The sequence below is a fragment of the Xiphophorus couchianus genome, chromosome 1 (assembly GCF_001444195.1).
Source record: "Xiphophorus couchianus chromosome 1, X_couchianus-1.0, whole genome shotgun sequence".
Classification (NCBI taxonomy): Eukaryota; Metazoa; Chordata; class Actinopteri; order Cyprinodontiformes; family Poeciliidae; genus Xiphophorus; species Xiphophorus couchianus.
In genome coordinates, this window is record NC_040228.1 from 5,043,611 (window position 1) to 5,061,883 (window position 18,273).

The window sequence follows — 18,273 nt, forward strand, 5'->3', positions numbered from 1 at the left end:
TGAATGATTTTGGGCTTGACTGTAGAGTCGAGTCATTAAAAACCCCCAACAGTTTTCTATGACGACATTCATGTAGCAGATTCAGTGTAAGTGAAACAATAATTGAAAGGTATGTGCTCAAAATAACAGCAAAGTAAAGTTTAATCAGTGAACTTATTCACTCTGAATGAAATCAGGTGTTAAACATGTGACCCCTGAGCAATGGAGCGATCACAAGACACCTAGAAAAACTTACCTTTCTAAGTCACATTGCTTAGAAAGGTGACATGGACTAAGGAGCACACACCCTAAAGGGAAATGAGGCAATATGATGAGAACTGATGAAAGCAAGAACGTTCTTTTTGAGTCTTAGGGGCTGCAGACAATTTGTCATATGACCCCAAAACACTGATTTCGACCCACAGGACGCTGTGAGATCCCACAGCTCCATTTGTACCTAAAAAATCTGAATAAAACATATCTATCTATATATTTGTGGTGTTTTTCAGTCTTTGCGAAAGAATGAGCAGTGGTCAACTTCCGGAACGTCACTAATGACACGTATTCAAAATGGCGGCCGAGGCTATGGTAAGTGGTAAAATGAACTCTTTCCTCTATCTATATATTTGCTGCTCTCTACTCCTTAAATAAGTGAGACATTGCGATGTAATTGCGGCAGAGGAAATTAACTGAAGCGATATAAGGAATCTTAATGTAAAGATACTATTCACAGGAGTTTATTGTTTGAATGTTTGCAATGTTGCTAACTTAGTTAGCCTGTTAGCTAAAGCTAGCTTGGCTGTACAGAGCTCTGGCTGCTACAGTGATTCTCTTGAATTATGAAATTGTTTGAACACACGTCCAAGAGACCTTGGGCTCGTCCGTTATCGGACTGTCATCCCAGCAGATAGGAGATAAAGCAGAACTTTTCCAGCTAGCTTCAGCACGTACGTCTGGAAGCGTCAGCTATTATGACTGGAAGGTGTTAGCATGGCAGAATGGAATGAAGTTCAACAAAATACCCAGAAAAAACTGGAATAAAACTGTTTCCATTTAACCATTTTGTCATGTTGGCACTATGTAGCTTATCCAACATATTGTGCTGGTCCGCTACCCACCCTGTCATAATTCACTGTTATTGACAATTCAGTTGTTAATTAAACTTTGTGACGTTAAACTATAACGTCACAACCTACATATAAACTCACGACTAAGGAGCACACACCCTAAAGGGAAATGAGGCAATATGATGAGAACTGATGAAAGCAATAAACCAACATTTATATTCTAGATGTTGGCATAGTGAGTACAATGCGTGTCGGGATTGCAATGTGTTGCCCTTCTTATCCTGTTTGTGTTGAATGATCATGATTACGTTGTAGACTTTAAGTTTAGGTAACAAATCCTTAATACATCACACTTGTCATTATACAGGTTTTGGGGTGTTGGATATCAGCAACTTTGAAGGATTCCTTGTTGTGGAATTCGGACTTTTTCTACCAATGTGTTTTTTTCTTCTTATCTGAAAATGTTGATTAGATTTACTTGAACCAACATTTAGTCCAGCATATGTTTTTTTTTTTGTCTGAATTGCATTAGGTTGCAGTATTTTGGATCAATACTGGTAAATAGTTTAAGATTAACTCTGAAAATTGTAGTTCAATAATATCCCCTTCCATTATCTTTATTTAGAGCTATATCACAACTAAGTAAAGTTTCAGGCCAGACCATATTAGACTCATAGCTGGTCATTTACTCTTCAAGTTTGATTCAAATTCAGCCATGCAGTTTGTCAATGTGTCCATTCCTCTGTTTTCCATACGCGCTGTTTTCAGATTGCATTGGGGTTTGTTGACTGGAACCCATCTCGACCTGCTTACCAGTCTGTCACAGGGCAACTCAGACACAGAGCCTACACAGTTAGATTGGATCTTGTCTTCTCCAGTTATAATACAATGTAGGAATCACAGGGAATGCAGCAGATTGCGTCCTATCTAATCTTTGCTTCGATGCAATCCTGCATTCTGAGCTAGCACAGGGCGTCAGCGCAGAACAACCACTGTATAATAACAGGAGGAAATCTCCAGCAGAACCAGGATCAGCATGAATGATCATCTGCCTCAACCTGACAGTGGCTGAAAGAATATCAAATGGACTAAGATGATAGTCCTGGGCTAGGTGTACGTTTTATGGAAGGCAATATAAAAAGGGAATGCAATGTCAGTGAAAGCAATAATTGCAAATAATGTCCAAACAAAATGAGGAAATGTCCTCAGTGTTTCCTCCTTTGGTACAACTACAAAGCTCAAGATGAGGGTCACTAACTTGTGGCCCGTTATGCTCTTCATGGTGACTCTTGATGTTGGCTAAAAGAGCTTTAATGTCATATTTGCAAAGAGCATTCACAACTGAATGACACTTAGGGTACCCAGAATTTTTTTGGATCACCAACTGTGCACTTCTCCTGATTTTTCCTGTAACATAAATATGCAGCGAAACTTCTTGACAGCCGGAATCTTTACATGTTGAAAAAAAAACTGTGATTAATATCTAAGATGTTAAAATCTAAGAAGTTAATTAACCAAATTAATGTAAAAAAGTTTTGATCCTAATTATAATTTTTTTATTACAGGGTGTTTTTCTTTAGTGGCTGGGATACTTTGGGTTTATTGCTAACATAGAACCCAGATAGTAGCTGCGTTTCTTGTACAAACGTGCATAAATTTTTGTCTATTTTATGCTATTGACAAATATGTCATTGTGGTGTTTCCCTATGGTGCTTTCCAACAAGCTTGTTCACACGATAAGTCATTAAACATCATGGCGACAACAGATGTAAACAGTTACATAAGATATATTCATATTTCGGCCTTGCTGCTAGCGCTCGTCATCTATCAGCCAATCAGAAGAGATGTCAGTGTCTTATTCAGGGGTTGGAGTGACAAGCTCCGCCTACTTGGGGGGGCGGCTATGTTTGCGGTGCTTTAAGAAAATTGTAGTCTGTGATTTTACAGGAGAGCTATGGATTCAACACTTTGGAATGACACACAGCTTTTTATGAACTGGGTGATGCTCACAGAGCTCTGGTGGAGCCAGCTGCACATTCTCCGAAAAAAACAAAAACAATCCATCACCCTCCTACTACTTCCTGTTGTCTTTTTTTGTTGTTTTCACCAGTTGTAACATCCAGCTGTTGTGCTTGTGCCTCATACGATGTTAAAAAAGTGTTTCCATTGCAGTGTTGTGAATTGTATCCATTTTGATACAGCTGAAAAATCACCTCATCCCAGCGCAAACACTTTATTGAAAAACATGAGTATTTCTCCAAATTGGCCCGTTTCCATTAAGAAAATTTATTTTCGTAATTTGAATTTGTGCAATTCCATGGTTAATGGGAATGCAGCTAGTGAGTAGTCCATCAACATGTGGAGATGAATGAAAATCATTCCCTGTCAGTAAGGTAGTTTTACTGTAAAAGTTTAATCTCTGCATTTTTGGCTTTGACACCGTTTAGGTAGAGAGGAACTCAGAGAGAACATGTTTTTCCTGTTTTGCTTGGTTCTGGATCCCCGAGGTGACATGAGCATTTTTATTCAGTCTGAAGCAGAGGACAGGTCTTTTAACTTCTTTCTACTCAGCACCATTTACATTTGTAAAGTTAAAAATCAGGCGGCTGTTACAGTTGATTCTTGCCAGCCACTCAATTGTTTAGTCATTTATTACAAAATATGGCTGTATTGCCACATTTAGAAGGCCTTTATTTAAATCTTTATTGAACCAGTCAGTAAAGGAAACAAGAAACACGAGAACCTTAAGCCAATCAGAATTGCCTGGTTTTGCCATCTTCTTGTCTTCTTGTTTGTTCTTGTGTGCTGTCCTTCTCCTCTTTCTGATGGAAAGAAGCAGCGATGTTCTAACCCCCAGCCCATACTGTGAAATAAGAGAAGTGCAGCCTGAGCTGAGCATTTGTTTCATGCCTCGGTGCCTGTAAGGAATGGGTCGGTGTTAGTGGTGGCTTCAATAAACAGTATTTGAACAAACAGATTCTCCAGTTTGTAGTTTCCTTTTGTAACTTGATCTTCTTCCTTCTTCTCATGGATAATAGACTCCGAAGCTGCTTGCAGTATTTTCATTCTTTTGTAAATTGTACCCTCTGAATCCCCCCCCGCCCCCCATTCGGGGCAGCAGCTTATTTTGAGGTTGTCCAGTAAACAGCCATTTCGTAAACATGTGTGATACCTTTCAAATGAAATAACCATGTTGTTTAGTCATTGTTTATGTAGGGCAGTGGCTTGGGTGTGTCGGCGGGTCGTTGGATTTGTTCTTTGGGTTGTGGAGGTTGGTGTGGTGTGTCCGTTGAAGGGCGCCGTGCTGGCAGTGCAACGGTCAGTGTTTGCTGTGAATTCTGAAGGCAAGCAATACTGACCGCCAGCTCCTCAATGTGGCCAAATGTTGCTTTTAGTGTCCGGGTAGTTGGTTTTGTATTGTTTTGTCTTTTTTTTTTTATATGTGCTGTATCTGTACACAAAAAGAATAGCTGCGTTAATGAGACTTGTGTTGACACAGAGGTTTTGCTGTGAATTCTGAAGGCGAAGCCGCTGCGCTGTCGGGTGGTCCGAATAAACGGTCTGGACCACGATCTCAACCACCGTGTGTGTCCGATTCCTGCCTCAAGTTTCCTTCCGACAACCACCATTAAAGAAAACACAGCGCAGAGTCTAAGGAACAGCGAGGTGTCGTCTCACACGGACAGGGTTACATTTACTTTGTATTAATTAACAGTGACCTGCGAGTGAACATGAGTCACCAGGAAAGGCTGAGAAGTGATGCTCAAGTCAGCTCAAACTTTTACCTCCTGCGCTGTAGAAATCTTCTAAACTATTGTTTCCTATCTCTGCTGCATCATGTCATTCAATTTAAAATCGAAATGAAGTGTGAAAAATAATCTGCCAACAAGGGAAACTGCATGCAGCACTCCTTTTCACAGATACAGTCTATCCAGGGTCTGGTCGGTACCATGCTGAAGAAACGTTCCCTTCATGAACATCATGACTGTTAACTGTGAGCATTATGCAGGACTTGTTGCTGCTGTGTGTTGCAGGAGACGTGGTGCGCCCTGCTGCTTGTGGCGCTCTTTCCTGTGTGCCGGTCCTTCTATGTCCCCGGGGTCGCTCCTCAGGACTTCCATGAGGGCGCTCAAGTAGAAATTAAGGTAAGGCTGAAACTCTAGTAAATTATTTGTGATTTTCATTTGACATTTCACAAGAAGGATGTGGTTTGAAGTTGTGTAATGTTCTCCAGGTTTTAATCTGATTTTTGAGCTTTTAGAAAGCTACACAAGAAACTAAAATTGATCTTCTGTCCCTTGCTTTATTTTTGTAGGGTTGTATAATTAGTATCTTATTATTTTATTAATCAACAGTGATCCGGTTGTCCAATTTTTCACCTGAACATTGTTGTCTTTTTTATTTTGACATTCTTAGAAAAGACTAGGCCTGTGGCAATAAGGAATAAATCAATTACTGCATATATCGTTTTTCCTCTTTTCTCTCTTTCTACCAAAACCTGGATGACAAAAGTCTTCAGTGTTTTTTCCTTTTTTTGAAGGACAATACTGTTTAGAGAGACTTCATAATTCATTTTATTTCTTGTCGTTTTTGGTTTGCTTATTTATTTTGGATATTTAAAATGTCTTCCAGTTCCAGTGTTAAATGTTCATCAGCATTTAAAGTTGATTGATTTTTCAGAATGTATTTCTGCGCTATTATGTCATTATATTATTTGAAAATGGTCTTAAAACAACATAATTGCAATAATATTTATCATTCAGCAAAATTTGTTCCAATCCTAGAAAAGATTTGTCACCTTACATGAAACTCTCCAGTTAACAGTTTTTATGAACCTTCTGTGTCTCTCTTTGTTTTTATTAAAAATTGTAATTGGGTGGGTTTTTTCAATTTGCCCATTTCAAAGCAGAAAATATTTAAATATCTTGTAAACCAGAAATGTCAGAAGATATGCGATAACATCTTAGTGCTGAAGACTATCAGAAGTTCAGATGAAACAAGCTGCCAGCTATTTAAATGTATTTAAATACATTTAAATGTATTTAAATAGCTGGTATTGGGAGGATTTTCCTCCCAATACATCATAAGTTGTTAGAAATTAGAAACTTCTGCACTAAGAACAGCAACATTCTTTTATAAATTCATCACTTATGACTTCAGGTATCTTTATTTAGGATGTAGAGGTACTTGATGCTTTTAAATGTTTCCTGTTTGCTGTAGACCATGTTGCCGGTGTGTGTCTGTGTGTGTTTGCATGAGCCAGTGTTGACTGAATGCAATTGTCTTTTCAGGCGGTCAAGCTGACCAGCTCTCGTACACAGCTTCCATATGAATACTATTCCCTGCCTTTCTGTAAGCCCGGCTCTGTCTTATATAAGGCGGAAAACTTGGGTAGGTGGGCTGCAGATTGTGGCATTGATTTTTATAAATTTGCTTGTTTTTCAGTCTAATATGTTCATGTTAAAAAAAAAAAAATTCTATGACTTAGATGAATTTATGTATATGGTTAAGCATAGCTTGTCAGACAGTATGTGGGGCCCGTGTGCTGAAGAGAGTTTAAACTTGATTGACATTATTTACAAAACATATTTACACTCTCTCAAAATGGGTTTTGCACACCAGTACAAAATGCTAGCAGTCATTTTGTTTTATTTACCTATTTTCCATAATGTCTCACAATGCTCAAGGAAATTTTGTGTTAAATCTCATTTTAACAGTTTTTTTTTCTTTTAATTTGTGTTAAAACAGATACTATATTAGAAACTGGTGTTAATTTGAGTATGTTTAATACAGCAAAAAGTTATTGTGCTATTTGTGTTTTATTTTTGTCCGTTTTGATGCAGCCTGTCAGTATCCTAAATGCTGCAGAAAACGCTGCAGTCTTTGTTTTGATGTACGGTGGCCCTGAGGTGCAAACCACTTCAACAAATTCAAAAACACAACAACATTAACAAAACGGAAAGGGTACGTCCCAGTGGGAGACCTGAGAAATGGCTGATTGGACGACAGTGCTTTTGAACCCGTTGTTGCAATAAGCTATAGCGTCCGCCACTAAGAACAGCAATCTGCCAGCGAATACAGCAAAAAGAACATTTGGCAGTAAACAGATTAGCTCATCTTTGTACAGTTCACACTCACTAAGATTAACTAATTTTAAACATGCTAAGAACAAGTTAAAGGAGAAATTGTATTTGTAAAATGAAATTTTTTTAATGTTTTGTTCACTTATTTTTTTGACATTTTCAGATATTTAAATATCTAACTTTAGTAATTCTTGTGTTTTTGTTTCTAATGTCTTTTATCCCGGTGTTATTTGCACAGGTGAGGTTTTGCGTGGAGATCGCATTGTGAATACGCTCTACAATGTGAAGATGAACGAGGATAAGAAATGCGAGCTGATGTGCGTCAAGAAGAAGCTCAACGTGGAGGAGAGCAAACTGGTGGCTGAACGAATCCAGGAGGAGTACTACGTTCACCTGTGAGTTCATCCCATTTACCCGCTAATGCCCATTTATCAAGCAGAAAACCAACAAGCTCGTTCCAAATAACTGCTCTTAATATAATCCAACAGGAACCAGTTTTCAATTTCTCACATTAAACTTGTGTTTATTTTAGTTTTTACTTTCTTGCATTTATAATCTAACCATGGGAATTAAAGGCTTGGGAATTGAAAACCAAATGAAGAGCTATGTTGATGTGTGTTATTTCAGGATTGCAGACAACCTTCCAGTTGCCACCAGGTTGGAGTTTTACCCCAACAGAGAAACGGGAGGGGATGAAGAGCAGAAGAAGGTTGCAGATAAAGATGTTCAGTTTGAACATGGCTACAGACTTGGCTTCGTCGACAACAACAAGGTAGATTTCACACTTGCCTCTTCAGAATCAGCTTTTGCCTCATCACTCACTAAATGACCCAACCTGAGGAATGCGCATGTTTATCATTAACCATACAAGTGAATGTGAATATAGTAGAATATTGTTAAAAATCTTTTTATTTCTGTTTTCTGATAAAGACTTTACATGAACTTTTTGAATGTCATATAAACAATTTAAATAGTTTAAAAACTGTGAGTTAAAGATTCTATATAGATTTGATGAGCTGATAAAGCCCACCAAGTTATCACTGCATGTTTATAATTAACAATAGTGACCTCACTGTTGCCAACTCAACAACTTTCTTGATATATTGAGCAACATTTCAGACAAAAAAATTGGTATCGGCCAATATTGGAATCAGCAGGATAAGCTTTTTAAAAGTTCGGTAAGTGGTGATCGGCCAGAAAACTGCAATCAGTGCACCCCTAGTAAATATGTAATGCAAATTTTGAGTGAAATTTAAAAATGTCTCAAAACAGACAACAAAACACAAATTAAACATGTTTCCGTCTACTGGTTTGGAGCTAATCAACCAGGCTGTGCAGATGTTGCTAGCATGGCTCTAACAAACAGGAAGTAGATGTTGTAAGCTAGCATGGAGCACATATCTTAGAATAATGGAGAGTTTTCCCATCACTCCAAGCAAGCCTTCATCTGTTCAATCAATTGGATTTCCAGTTCTGAGCAATATGAAACAGAAGTTTGGGAAAACACTAATTAAATTCTGTGTTGTTGTTGTTTTTTTCTTGTTCCAGTTTTATCTGCACAACCACCTGTCCTTCATCCTGTACTTCCACAGGGAGAAAGTAGAAGAGGGAGAGACTCACAACTACAGAGTGGTGCGTTTTGAGGTTGTACCTCAAAGTGTCAAAGTGGAAGGTTGGTATCAACACGAGTTTTCCAAAAGCTTTGGTGATTGTGTCAAACTTGAGGTTAACGCTAACTACTGCATTTTGGTCAAATGAAGCGAATGTGTCGGTTAGAAAGTCACCTGTTGCTTTGAATTTCTTTTTCTCTTTTTAATATGTAGCTCTGAAGGCCATTGAAACAGATAAAACCTGCACGCTGCCTGAAGCCAGTGGTTCTGCCGCCCAAGAGATTGACCCAACCAAAGACAACGAGATTCTTTTCACATATTCTGTCACCTGGAAGGTCAGCGAAATGAAACCCTTTTTAATCAAAAGTCAGACCTGGATGTAAACCATCTAAAACCCTCAATATAAATAGATCAGCTGGGCTGAAGCAAAGAATAAACAAAACAACACTTCTGATGTTTTTAAATTGAATTTAGAAAATATATTGGTCAAAAAACAGTCACCATAAGGATTTAACTAATCCGTTTAAGATAAAACTGCTGTACTTAAATATTATAGTTGGCGTAAAATTAAAATGATCATCCATGCTTGTTTCAATTGGCAAAACTCAGCTCACCTAAATCTATTCGGTATTTTGTTAAATCAACAGATAGTTTTTTTCCCCCTGCTGATTCTGATGGATGTGGTGATGAAACAGGTTCATCTCGCTTAAAAGATTAACAGTAATCGGAGATCTCTTCTCAGACACTTAGGCCATCCTTAGGTCCTTATTGTGACTCTTTAAAATGCGTTTAGGAGTATTTACCGTCCTGGTGCCATAAGATTTCAGTGTGTTTTCCTGATTTCAAAGCTTGAGTTCACTGTTTGGCATGTTTGATACCTGGTATCCAACCAGGTATCAATCTAAAAATACATAGATTTTTTTAGATAGATATCTAAAAAAATCTTTTTTTTTTTTTTTTTGAGATAGATTAGGTTTATGTAAAAAATTAGATAAACTTAATCTAATTTTTTCCTCAGTTTGAATCACTGACCTTCTTGTCTCATTTGCACAGGAGAGTGAGGTGAAGTGGGCCTCTCGCTGGGACACATACCTGACCATGAGTGACGTCCAGATTCACTGGTTCTCCATCGTCAACTCTGTGGTGGTCGTCTTCTTCCTCTCTGGTACGGCTGTAATGCTCGCGTTCTCTTTAAAACCAGGAAGATAGATCACATAACACCAGTTTTAAAGTCCCTCCACTGGCTCCCTGTAGCTCAAAGAATAGACTTTAAAATACTGTTGTTAGTTTACAAATCACTGAACGGCTCAGCACCGCAATACATTAAAGATCTGCTGTTGTTGTATCAACCTTCCAGACCTCTCAGGTCTCCCGGTTCTGGTCTGCTCTGCATCCCCAGAACCAGAACCAAATGAGGAGAAGCAGCTTTCAGCATCTATGCACCACAAATTTGGAACAAACTTCCAGAAAACTGTAAAACAGCTTAAACACTGTCTCCCTTTAAATCTCGACTAAAAACCCACCTGTTTAGAATTGTATTTGAAACGTAATCAATTACAAATGTATTGATGGAACTTGACTTAATGTCGTGTTTTGATTGTTGATTCTATGTTGCTTTGTGTTTCTGTGTTTGATACTATGTAAAACACTTTGAAATGCCTTGCTGCTAAAATGTGCTATACAAATCAAATTTGATTTGATTTTGATTTAAAAACACACCACACCATCGTCCTTCTACTACTTCCTGTCATCATCTTCATGGTTTGCACCAGTGGTAACATCTGGTTGGTGATGCAAAAAAATGTTGCCATTACAGTTTTGTGAAATAAACCAGTTTTGATATGGCCGCAAATCAGAATCAGCTTTTATTGTCATCATACAGCAAAGAAAACAGACAACAGCTCACTGCCCTTTCGTAAGATGAGAGTAATATCATCATATCTCACACTGTCAGATTTGACTCTGTGTCCCTACAGGACACAGGATGAGGTTTCAAAAGAAAAAGAAAAGCCACATCATCCTAGCACTGCACTTTTTTGTTGAAAATGAGAGTTTTCTTTTTTTTTCAACTTGGTGTGTTTCGATTAAGCAAATTTATTTTCAGAATGTCAAATTGCGCAGTTATATGGTTAATGGAAACGAGGCTACTGGTATGTCATTCTAAATGCCACAGCAAGAGTTTGTCTTTCTGGCGTTGCATGAACCCTTTCTCCTTCTCTGCTTTTGTCTTCCAGGGATTTTGAGTATGATCATCATCAGAACTTTGCGGAAGGACATTGCCAATTACAACAGAGATGACGACATTGTAAGAAAATACAAAACGGATCAAAGAGTTTGATCTGCCTGTTTGCTCCAAGAAATCGTTTTCATCTTTGAGATTTTCTTGCCTGTTAAAATCTTGGTTTTTATTCAGAGGTTCAGTTCTGGTTTTTTCTAAGCAGCGTTTCTCATTGCTAACCAGGAAGACACGATGGAGGAGTCGGGATGGAAGAACGTCCATGGCGATGTCTTCAGACCGCCGCAGTATCCCATGATCCTCAGCTCCCTGCTGGGCTCAGGGATCCAGCTTTTCTGCATGATCCTCATTGTCATCTGTGAGTTTGGCTTCCGTCCTCTTTGCTCTACAAAACTTTGCCGTTTTCGAAATTCTTATTCCTTATATGATTTTTAAAACATCTGTACGTGACCAACATGCTCATTTATGAAGTCTAATAAAAAATTATGTTTGTATGAATGAATAAAGAAATAATAAAACACAAACTACTGCAGCTTTTTTACAGGTCTTTGTTTTCATTTAGCCTGTTCTCACTATGCTTATCGTGCCGTTTTAGCTCAGATCCACAGTTGAATCTTTCCTCAGCTAATAACTCTCGTCTGTTTTTGTGTTACAGTTGTTGCCATGCTGGGCATGTTGTCTCCATCGAGCAGAGGAGCCTTGATGACTACTTCATGTTTCCTCTTCATGTTTATGGGGTAACGGCCTCGATAGCTGCTTTAAATCCTCACAGAAACAGAATAAAGTGATGCTATTTCAATGAGGATACCTTTAACCTGTGGATGTTTTTCCTTCAGTGTGTTTGGGGGTTACTTTGCTGGCAGACTGTACCGCACACTGAAGGGCCATCGGTGGAGGAAAGGAGCATTTTGTGTAAGTCAATCTTTAGTGTTTCTCTTTTTTAAATATATATATTCTTATGACAGAATTGTATTCATTTCATCCAATCTTTCTGGTTGAAGCGTAGTTCACTAGAAACTGATCGTATGGGACAATAAATGTGCAGAACAAGTTTTCTTCTCTGGTCAAAGGCAGGCACAGAGCAACACAGTCTACAGCCTAAAACATTCTGACACAGAGATCCAGAGAACAGCAGTGATGCTCTACTCACTGACTGTAACGTGTCTCAAAACAACATGTAGAGCACAACTCTGGAGCTTTGTTTCAAAGTTGAGTCTGACTACTAAGCAATTTGTAAGGTTTCGACTGTGTTTAATGCAACGTTTGTATTGTTAGTATTTAGATATGACTGCAACATTAAAATTGTTCAGTGACCTCCAAGCATGAAACCAACTTTATGTTTTGCTGGACCGAGTTTAGGGGAGCAACTGGGGCTGAAGTCTGTTTTTCATCTGTTTCTCTTCTAGACGGCCACTTTGTATCCCGGAGCGGTGTTTGGAATCTGCTTCGTTCTGAACTGTTTCATTTGGGGGGAGCACTCCTCGGGAGCAGTGAGTTCAGTCCTTTTAAACCCAACCAGAAAGGTTTTCTATTGGGAGTAAATGCTACTAAACCTCCGAAGCTTTTCTGGATCAAACATTATAGTCGGTGTAAAATATTTCAGTTCATACTTGTTGTTATCTAAGGTGGTCATAGGGAGAAAAAATACTTTCTGGTGATGTCACAACCCAATACTGTGATTTAAATTGATCCGTCTGAATGTTTTAGATCATCTGGAGATGATAAAATCAACTCAAGATTATTTTTTAGAATCAGTAAAATAGCCTTTTAATTTAATGAAGGTAGGAGGGTCTGTAGCAGAAGCCAACTTCACATTGTTGGTGGCTAATAGTTAGCAGTCCCTGTCAGTGTTCATTGTTTATGTAAGCAAGTGTTGTCAGCCGCCAGTCTGCCATTAAAGGAGCAGTGTTATATAAAATCAACTTTTAGGAGCTGCACATCATATTATAATGTTATTCCTTCATCAAAAACATACCTGGAGTGTTGCTTTGATTCTTTCACGCATGTTTGAGAAATCCTTTAATCTCCATGGTAACCATTCAGCTGAACGCCTGAACCGAGCACCACCTTCGTGGACGTAGTTCCTCCTCAGAACTGCGGTTTTTAAGCTTCCCACCTCACAGAGCAGCCATCTCCCATGACTTTCTCACTCAGCTCCTTCAGACTAGCCAGCAGCAATTAGTAAACAACTGGTGGAACTGCACATCTGCTGAGCTCATTATATGAACTATTTCTAGGTGCAACACTGGTAAAAACATTGTTAAAGGGTTAATGGAGAGGAGCCATGTTGTGATGATTTCCTAAAGGCAGGGTTTCAGAAACAGCAGGGATTTTTAAAGAGACAGAGGCCTAATTTCTTTAAGTCATATTCAACATATGAAGCATTTTTATAACAACTGAAGGTAACGTTACTTGATTGTGTTATAAAACAAAGGCAAAACAAGACAGGATGAAGGCTAAACAGTTTTTCTTAGCTTTTCATGGTCGATTTCTCTCATATGATGTTTCTTGACATTTGCCTTGGTCTCCTGTCCTGCTCTGGATTCCAGGTTCCCTTCACCACCATGCTGGCCCTGCTGTGCATGTGGTTTGGCATCTCCATGCCTTTGGTCTACCTGGGTTACTACTTTGGCTTCCGTAAGCAGCCTTATGATAACCCGGTGCGCACCAACCAGATTCCCCGCCAGGTTCCGGAGCAGCGCTGGTACATGAACAAGTTTGTGGGGTGAGTGTGCTCCAGAACCTCGTCCGTTCTACTTATTTATAGTGCATGAACTAAAAGTTTTCTTTTCTTTATCTGCCTCCCAGAATCCTCATGGCTGGGATCTTACCGTTTGGCGCCATGTTCATAGAACTCTTCTTCATCTTCAGTGTAAGTCTAAGCTCATCTTTTCAGTTCCAAGGAAATTCTTCCCTATATTAGGAAATGAAAATGAAGGTTACATCACAGGCTCTGTAACATCCTCATCAATGTGTTTGTGTCGCCACCTACAGGCCATCTGGGAGAATCAGTTTTACTACCTCTTTGGCTTTCTGTTCCTGGTTTTCATCATCCTGGTGGTGTCCTGCTCTCAGATCAGCATTGTGATGGTCTATTTCCAGCTGTGTGCAGAGGTAAGGCCGCCAAGATGCAGGAGTGTCGCTGTGGTTACGTGGCGTTTCGTGCCACACGGAGAACGATGATGTGCCGTGTCTGTGTTCCTCACCATCAGGACTACCGGTGGTGGTGGAGAACGTTCCTGGTGTCAGGAGGCTCTGCTTTCTACGTCCTGATTTACGCCGTCTTCTACTTTGCCAATAAGGTAAAAACCAGGAGAACTCAACTCTGATCAGAGCTGTACTTAATCATTCTTCATCACAAGAAACTGCTGTCTGATTAAAAGTCTCTAAAAAAGCTTTACATGGATATAAAAATTAATTCAATTCAAAAATACTTTTCTGAATTCCGAGGGAAATGAAATGTTGCTCACATTATCCCAGTTTGTTCAAAACAATTGTACTGGATACTGATGGTAGGGAATGCAACCAACATAAATTTTCTGACTAGAGGTTAGGGAAGTATTTGACGCTATTGCTGAAAAGTGCAAAAATAAGTCTTTTCTGTCTGTACCATTAAAAAATGTGAGTTTTTCAGGAACTAAAATATTTGTAAGGGCAGTCAGACTGTCTGACTGGATATGCAGAGCTTTAGTCCCTCATGCTTGAAGCATAACATCCAACACAATATTTTTTTGCATCTAGAATATTGTGCAAACTGATGTCACAATGACTTGATTTACCGTGTAGCTCTTATTAGAATTAATACTAATCTTTTCTTTAAAGAGAAAGTTTTTGAAGTTACCAGTAAACTCTTTCTTTCTGCGCATCCTTGAAAAGTTTTAAGTCTTAAATTGATGTATCTAAAATTGAGGCCTTAAAATGTTTTAAATTCCGTTAAATAAAGAAATCTGCCTTAAATATGTTACTCACAGGTGACAGGACTATTTATTTATTCTGTGGTTTATTTTTCTTGTGAGTCTTTTCTGTCAGGCGAAAGTTTTAGTCGCATAAAGACATCTTCATTACATTCTTTCAGTCAAGGTGGTTGAGGCTATCGCTAGCTAGCTGCTAATATACCCGTAGCAGCTAGCATTTTGTGTCCATCATTGGTAAGTGTAAATAATCACCAGTTGACAGGACAACATTCATGTTCACCACCGGCTCACTTTTGTTGCCAACCCATACGACGCTTTGTGTGTCCTGGGCTTAAAAAAAAAAGAAAACTCACTCTACCATGTCAAATGTGCAGTTTTCTTTTGTATATTTTTGCTATAATGAAAGTCTTGAATTTCAATCATAATGGTCTTAAAATGTCTGAAGTTTGAGTTGGTGAAACCTGCAGGAACCCTGTTGCAGGACGACATTAAATGGCAGCGGGTTTGTGTCAGGCAAGCAATTGGGAAGCTATCAAACTGACCTCCATTTTCGAAATGTCCAACTTAATCAAACTGAAAATATTCATATTCATAACATACAGACCACTGGTAAGTCTGTCGCTGTTTTCTCAGCCAAAACACCTTCCCTGCTGCTAATTGGTTGGGAAACGGTAATGTGTTGCTAGCAGCTAAAAAGGTGGTTCTCCAATCGGTCATTCTAACATGACCTCTTGTCTGTTTCAAGTGTTTCTGATTTAAAAATTAAATCACCTTCTGTGTGTGTGATTTGTCTCTAGCTGGACATTGTGGAGTTCATCCCCTCCCTGTTGTACTTTGGTTACACCACCCTCATGGTGCTGTCCTTCTGGCTGCTAACGGGCACAATCGGTTTCTACGCAGCCTACATGTTCATCAGGAAAATATACGCCGCGGTCAAGATCGACTGATTCCTCGGAGCCGCTGATGTTCTCCTAGTTCTTTGTTTATTTTTCTGAATTTTTTTTAATACGTTTGTTTTTTAATTATTATTATTATTCTTTTTGTCCAACAAGCACTGACTTGTGTGCAGAAGTAACAGGGGTTTCTTGATATGATGCAACAACCCCATCTGCTGGCCACATGGTGGAATAACAGGCGAGACCCGGACAGCAGCGTCCTCTACTGGGAATGTTGGTGTCTCCTGTCGCCTCACCCTGCACACACACACACACACACACACACACACACACACAGCGGGCCAAAGCTTGTCAGATAAATTTCTGCAAATTTTTGTCCCCAATGTTTCCAACTTGAAGTTTTCATTTCATTTGGCCATCATCATATTTTTTTATTGTTGGGTTTTTTTTTCTTTTCTTCTCTTTTAATTGTCTCCTTGGACGCCATTTTCTTGTGTTTTCTTCACACTAATCGCGTTTCGGTTCAGAGACTGTTTGGATCAGGGTTTTGGTGTTTGACTTGATGGGGAATTATGCTGGGCTCTTTTACATTGTAATACAAGAAAAGGATTAAATGTTCCATGACTTTTTTTTTTTTTAAATGGGTTTGCCGTGTCCCCGTTGGAACAAAGTTGCTCACAATCCGTCTCGGCGTACCGGCTCGTTTATTCTAAACGTTTCAGAACCGCTTCTGATTGGACGTAAATATTTGGAGCGAACGGCGGTGTCTACGGCGACACAGGTGGAGCGGCCACGGGACGAACGGCACGAAGGAGGAGGCCGCTTGCGTTCGAAAGCAGAACGTACTGATGTATCTTCAACAGTGTAGCCTTAGCAGTCCCAGAGCCTGCAGAACTATGCAGTAATGGAAAGAGTGTTTAAAGCTAATATCAAAGGACCGTATTTGTTTCAAAGGAAAAAAGAAAATCACAGTAATCCCTAAAGTTTACATCTAAAGTTTGACTTTTGTTCACGACTTCTCCATAAAGCTGCAGCGAAGTGCAAGAAAATGGCTTTCAACAGAGTTTCAGCTGTCCAGTGTTCTTAACACACACACAGTCAGCTGGTGTTACAGGTTTGCACATCTTACACATCAATTTACTTTCTCCCCTGATACTTTAGCTTAAAAACTAACTTTAGGTTACATTTCAGAAAATGGTGACATTAAGGGCTCCCCAAAGATCATCCATTGTAGCAAAAACATTGAGATGTGTACAGTTTTGCTCAGTGGCTACAGGAGAAAGTTGAGTGATTCCTTTAGAGTTGAAAATCTATTCCCTTCCTTCACATCTGATATGTTGTTGGTGTGAATAATACAGATGAATCTATAATTAGCACTGAAGCTATGAATTTCTTGGCACCTGTGGTGAATCGCCGCTCACATAACGGCTGCAGCAGCTTTTATGAATTACTGGATACGTTTTCAGATTTCCTGAAATCCCACAAAATCCTTTTTTTCTGGGCTTATCGGCACAGAATCCAGCTAACGGACTGAAAGTTGCAGAAGAGGAAACTGTTTCCAAGCCCCTAATCAAGTAAAATAGAAGTAACATTTATTTCATTTATTTTGGGATTTGAATTAAATAACATATTTCTGGGAGAGGTTTTTCTTTTCTTTTCTTTCTCTCCCTTTACAGCGTACTGGTACTTAAATCTTCACTCATTTAAACCAAGAAAGTGGAAATGAGTCATTTCCTGGTCCTCATTATAATCCCTAACTGCTACAAAGGAGTTTCCAGAGGAGAGGCGAGACGAGCTGAGATCAGTTGAAGTCTGGCTTGGTGGATTCTTACAGATTTATGTCCATTTGCTTATGGAACCTTATTAAACTTTCCGAATCCTCTTTACTTCTGCCTGATTTTAAGGTGGAGCCACTCCTCTCCTGCTGCTGAGGTGCACACGCCAGGAGAGATTTTTATTTTTATTTTGTTTTAAAACAGACTCGAGAGGCCTGGGTTCTGTGTGTGTGAACATATGCACAGATCCGGGTTTCCAGTGTAAATAAGAGCTTTGTATTTGTTACGTTTGGCTGTTTGTGGCACTCTGTAATGATTCCTGTCATTGTTTTAGCCAAAAGCATGATGCTCTTGATGACTTTTTAGAGCAATGTGTTTTTTTTTTTTTTTAACTTTCTGTTTGTTTCTTTTACAGATTGTCTATATACAAAATGTACAATGACAATAAAGTGATGACAAGTTGAATATGAAAGCCGGCTCTTTTTTTTATTTTTTATTTTTTTATTGACTTTGCAGGTCGGATTCTAATAGACATTCTCTACCTGGTAGGAACGCTGTAAATGGAAGACGGCGAGGTGAAGTGGGCCCTGACTGGGAGAGTGGAGCGAACACACACCTGGTAGGTCAGTCATGGCTGCTGGGGCCCACCAGGCTCCAAACAAACTCGGTAGTTACGCTGTACTGACACATGCAAAGAATGACTAATTTAAAAA

The 18,273-nt window shown here is 39.1% G+C and overlaps 1 protein-coding gene across 1 annotated transcript; it reads left to right on the plus strand.

The window, feature by feature from the left end:
* Positions 1 to 503: 503 nt before the first annotated feature.
* Positions 504 to 18,032, plus strand: tm9sf4 (transmembrane 9 superfamily protein member 4). Its single transcript, XM_028018312.1, has 18 exons — positions 504 to 567; positions 5,081 to 5,191; positions 6,338 to 6,437; positions 7,368 to 7,524; positions 7,757 to 7,901; positions 8,678 to 8,801; positions 8,953 to 9,074; positions 9,793 to 9,904; positions 10,974 to 11,044; positions 11,201 to 11,333; positions 11,631 to 11,712; positions 11,812 to 11,887; positions 12,382 to 12,465; positions 13,525 to 13,700; positions 13,784 to 13,847; positions 13,970 to 14,089; positions 14,188 to 14,277; positions 15,687 to 18,032. Exons 1-18 carry the CDS (start codon positions 550 to 552, stop codon positions 15,834 to 15,836), a joined length of 1,935 nt encoding a protein of 644 aa, XP_027874113.1. The 5' UTR covers positions 504 to 549; the 3' UTR covers positions 15,837 to 18,032.
* The last annotated feature ends 241 nt before the right edge of the window (positions 18,033 to 18,273 follow it).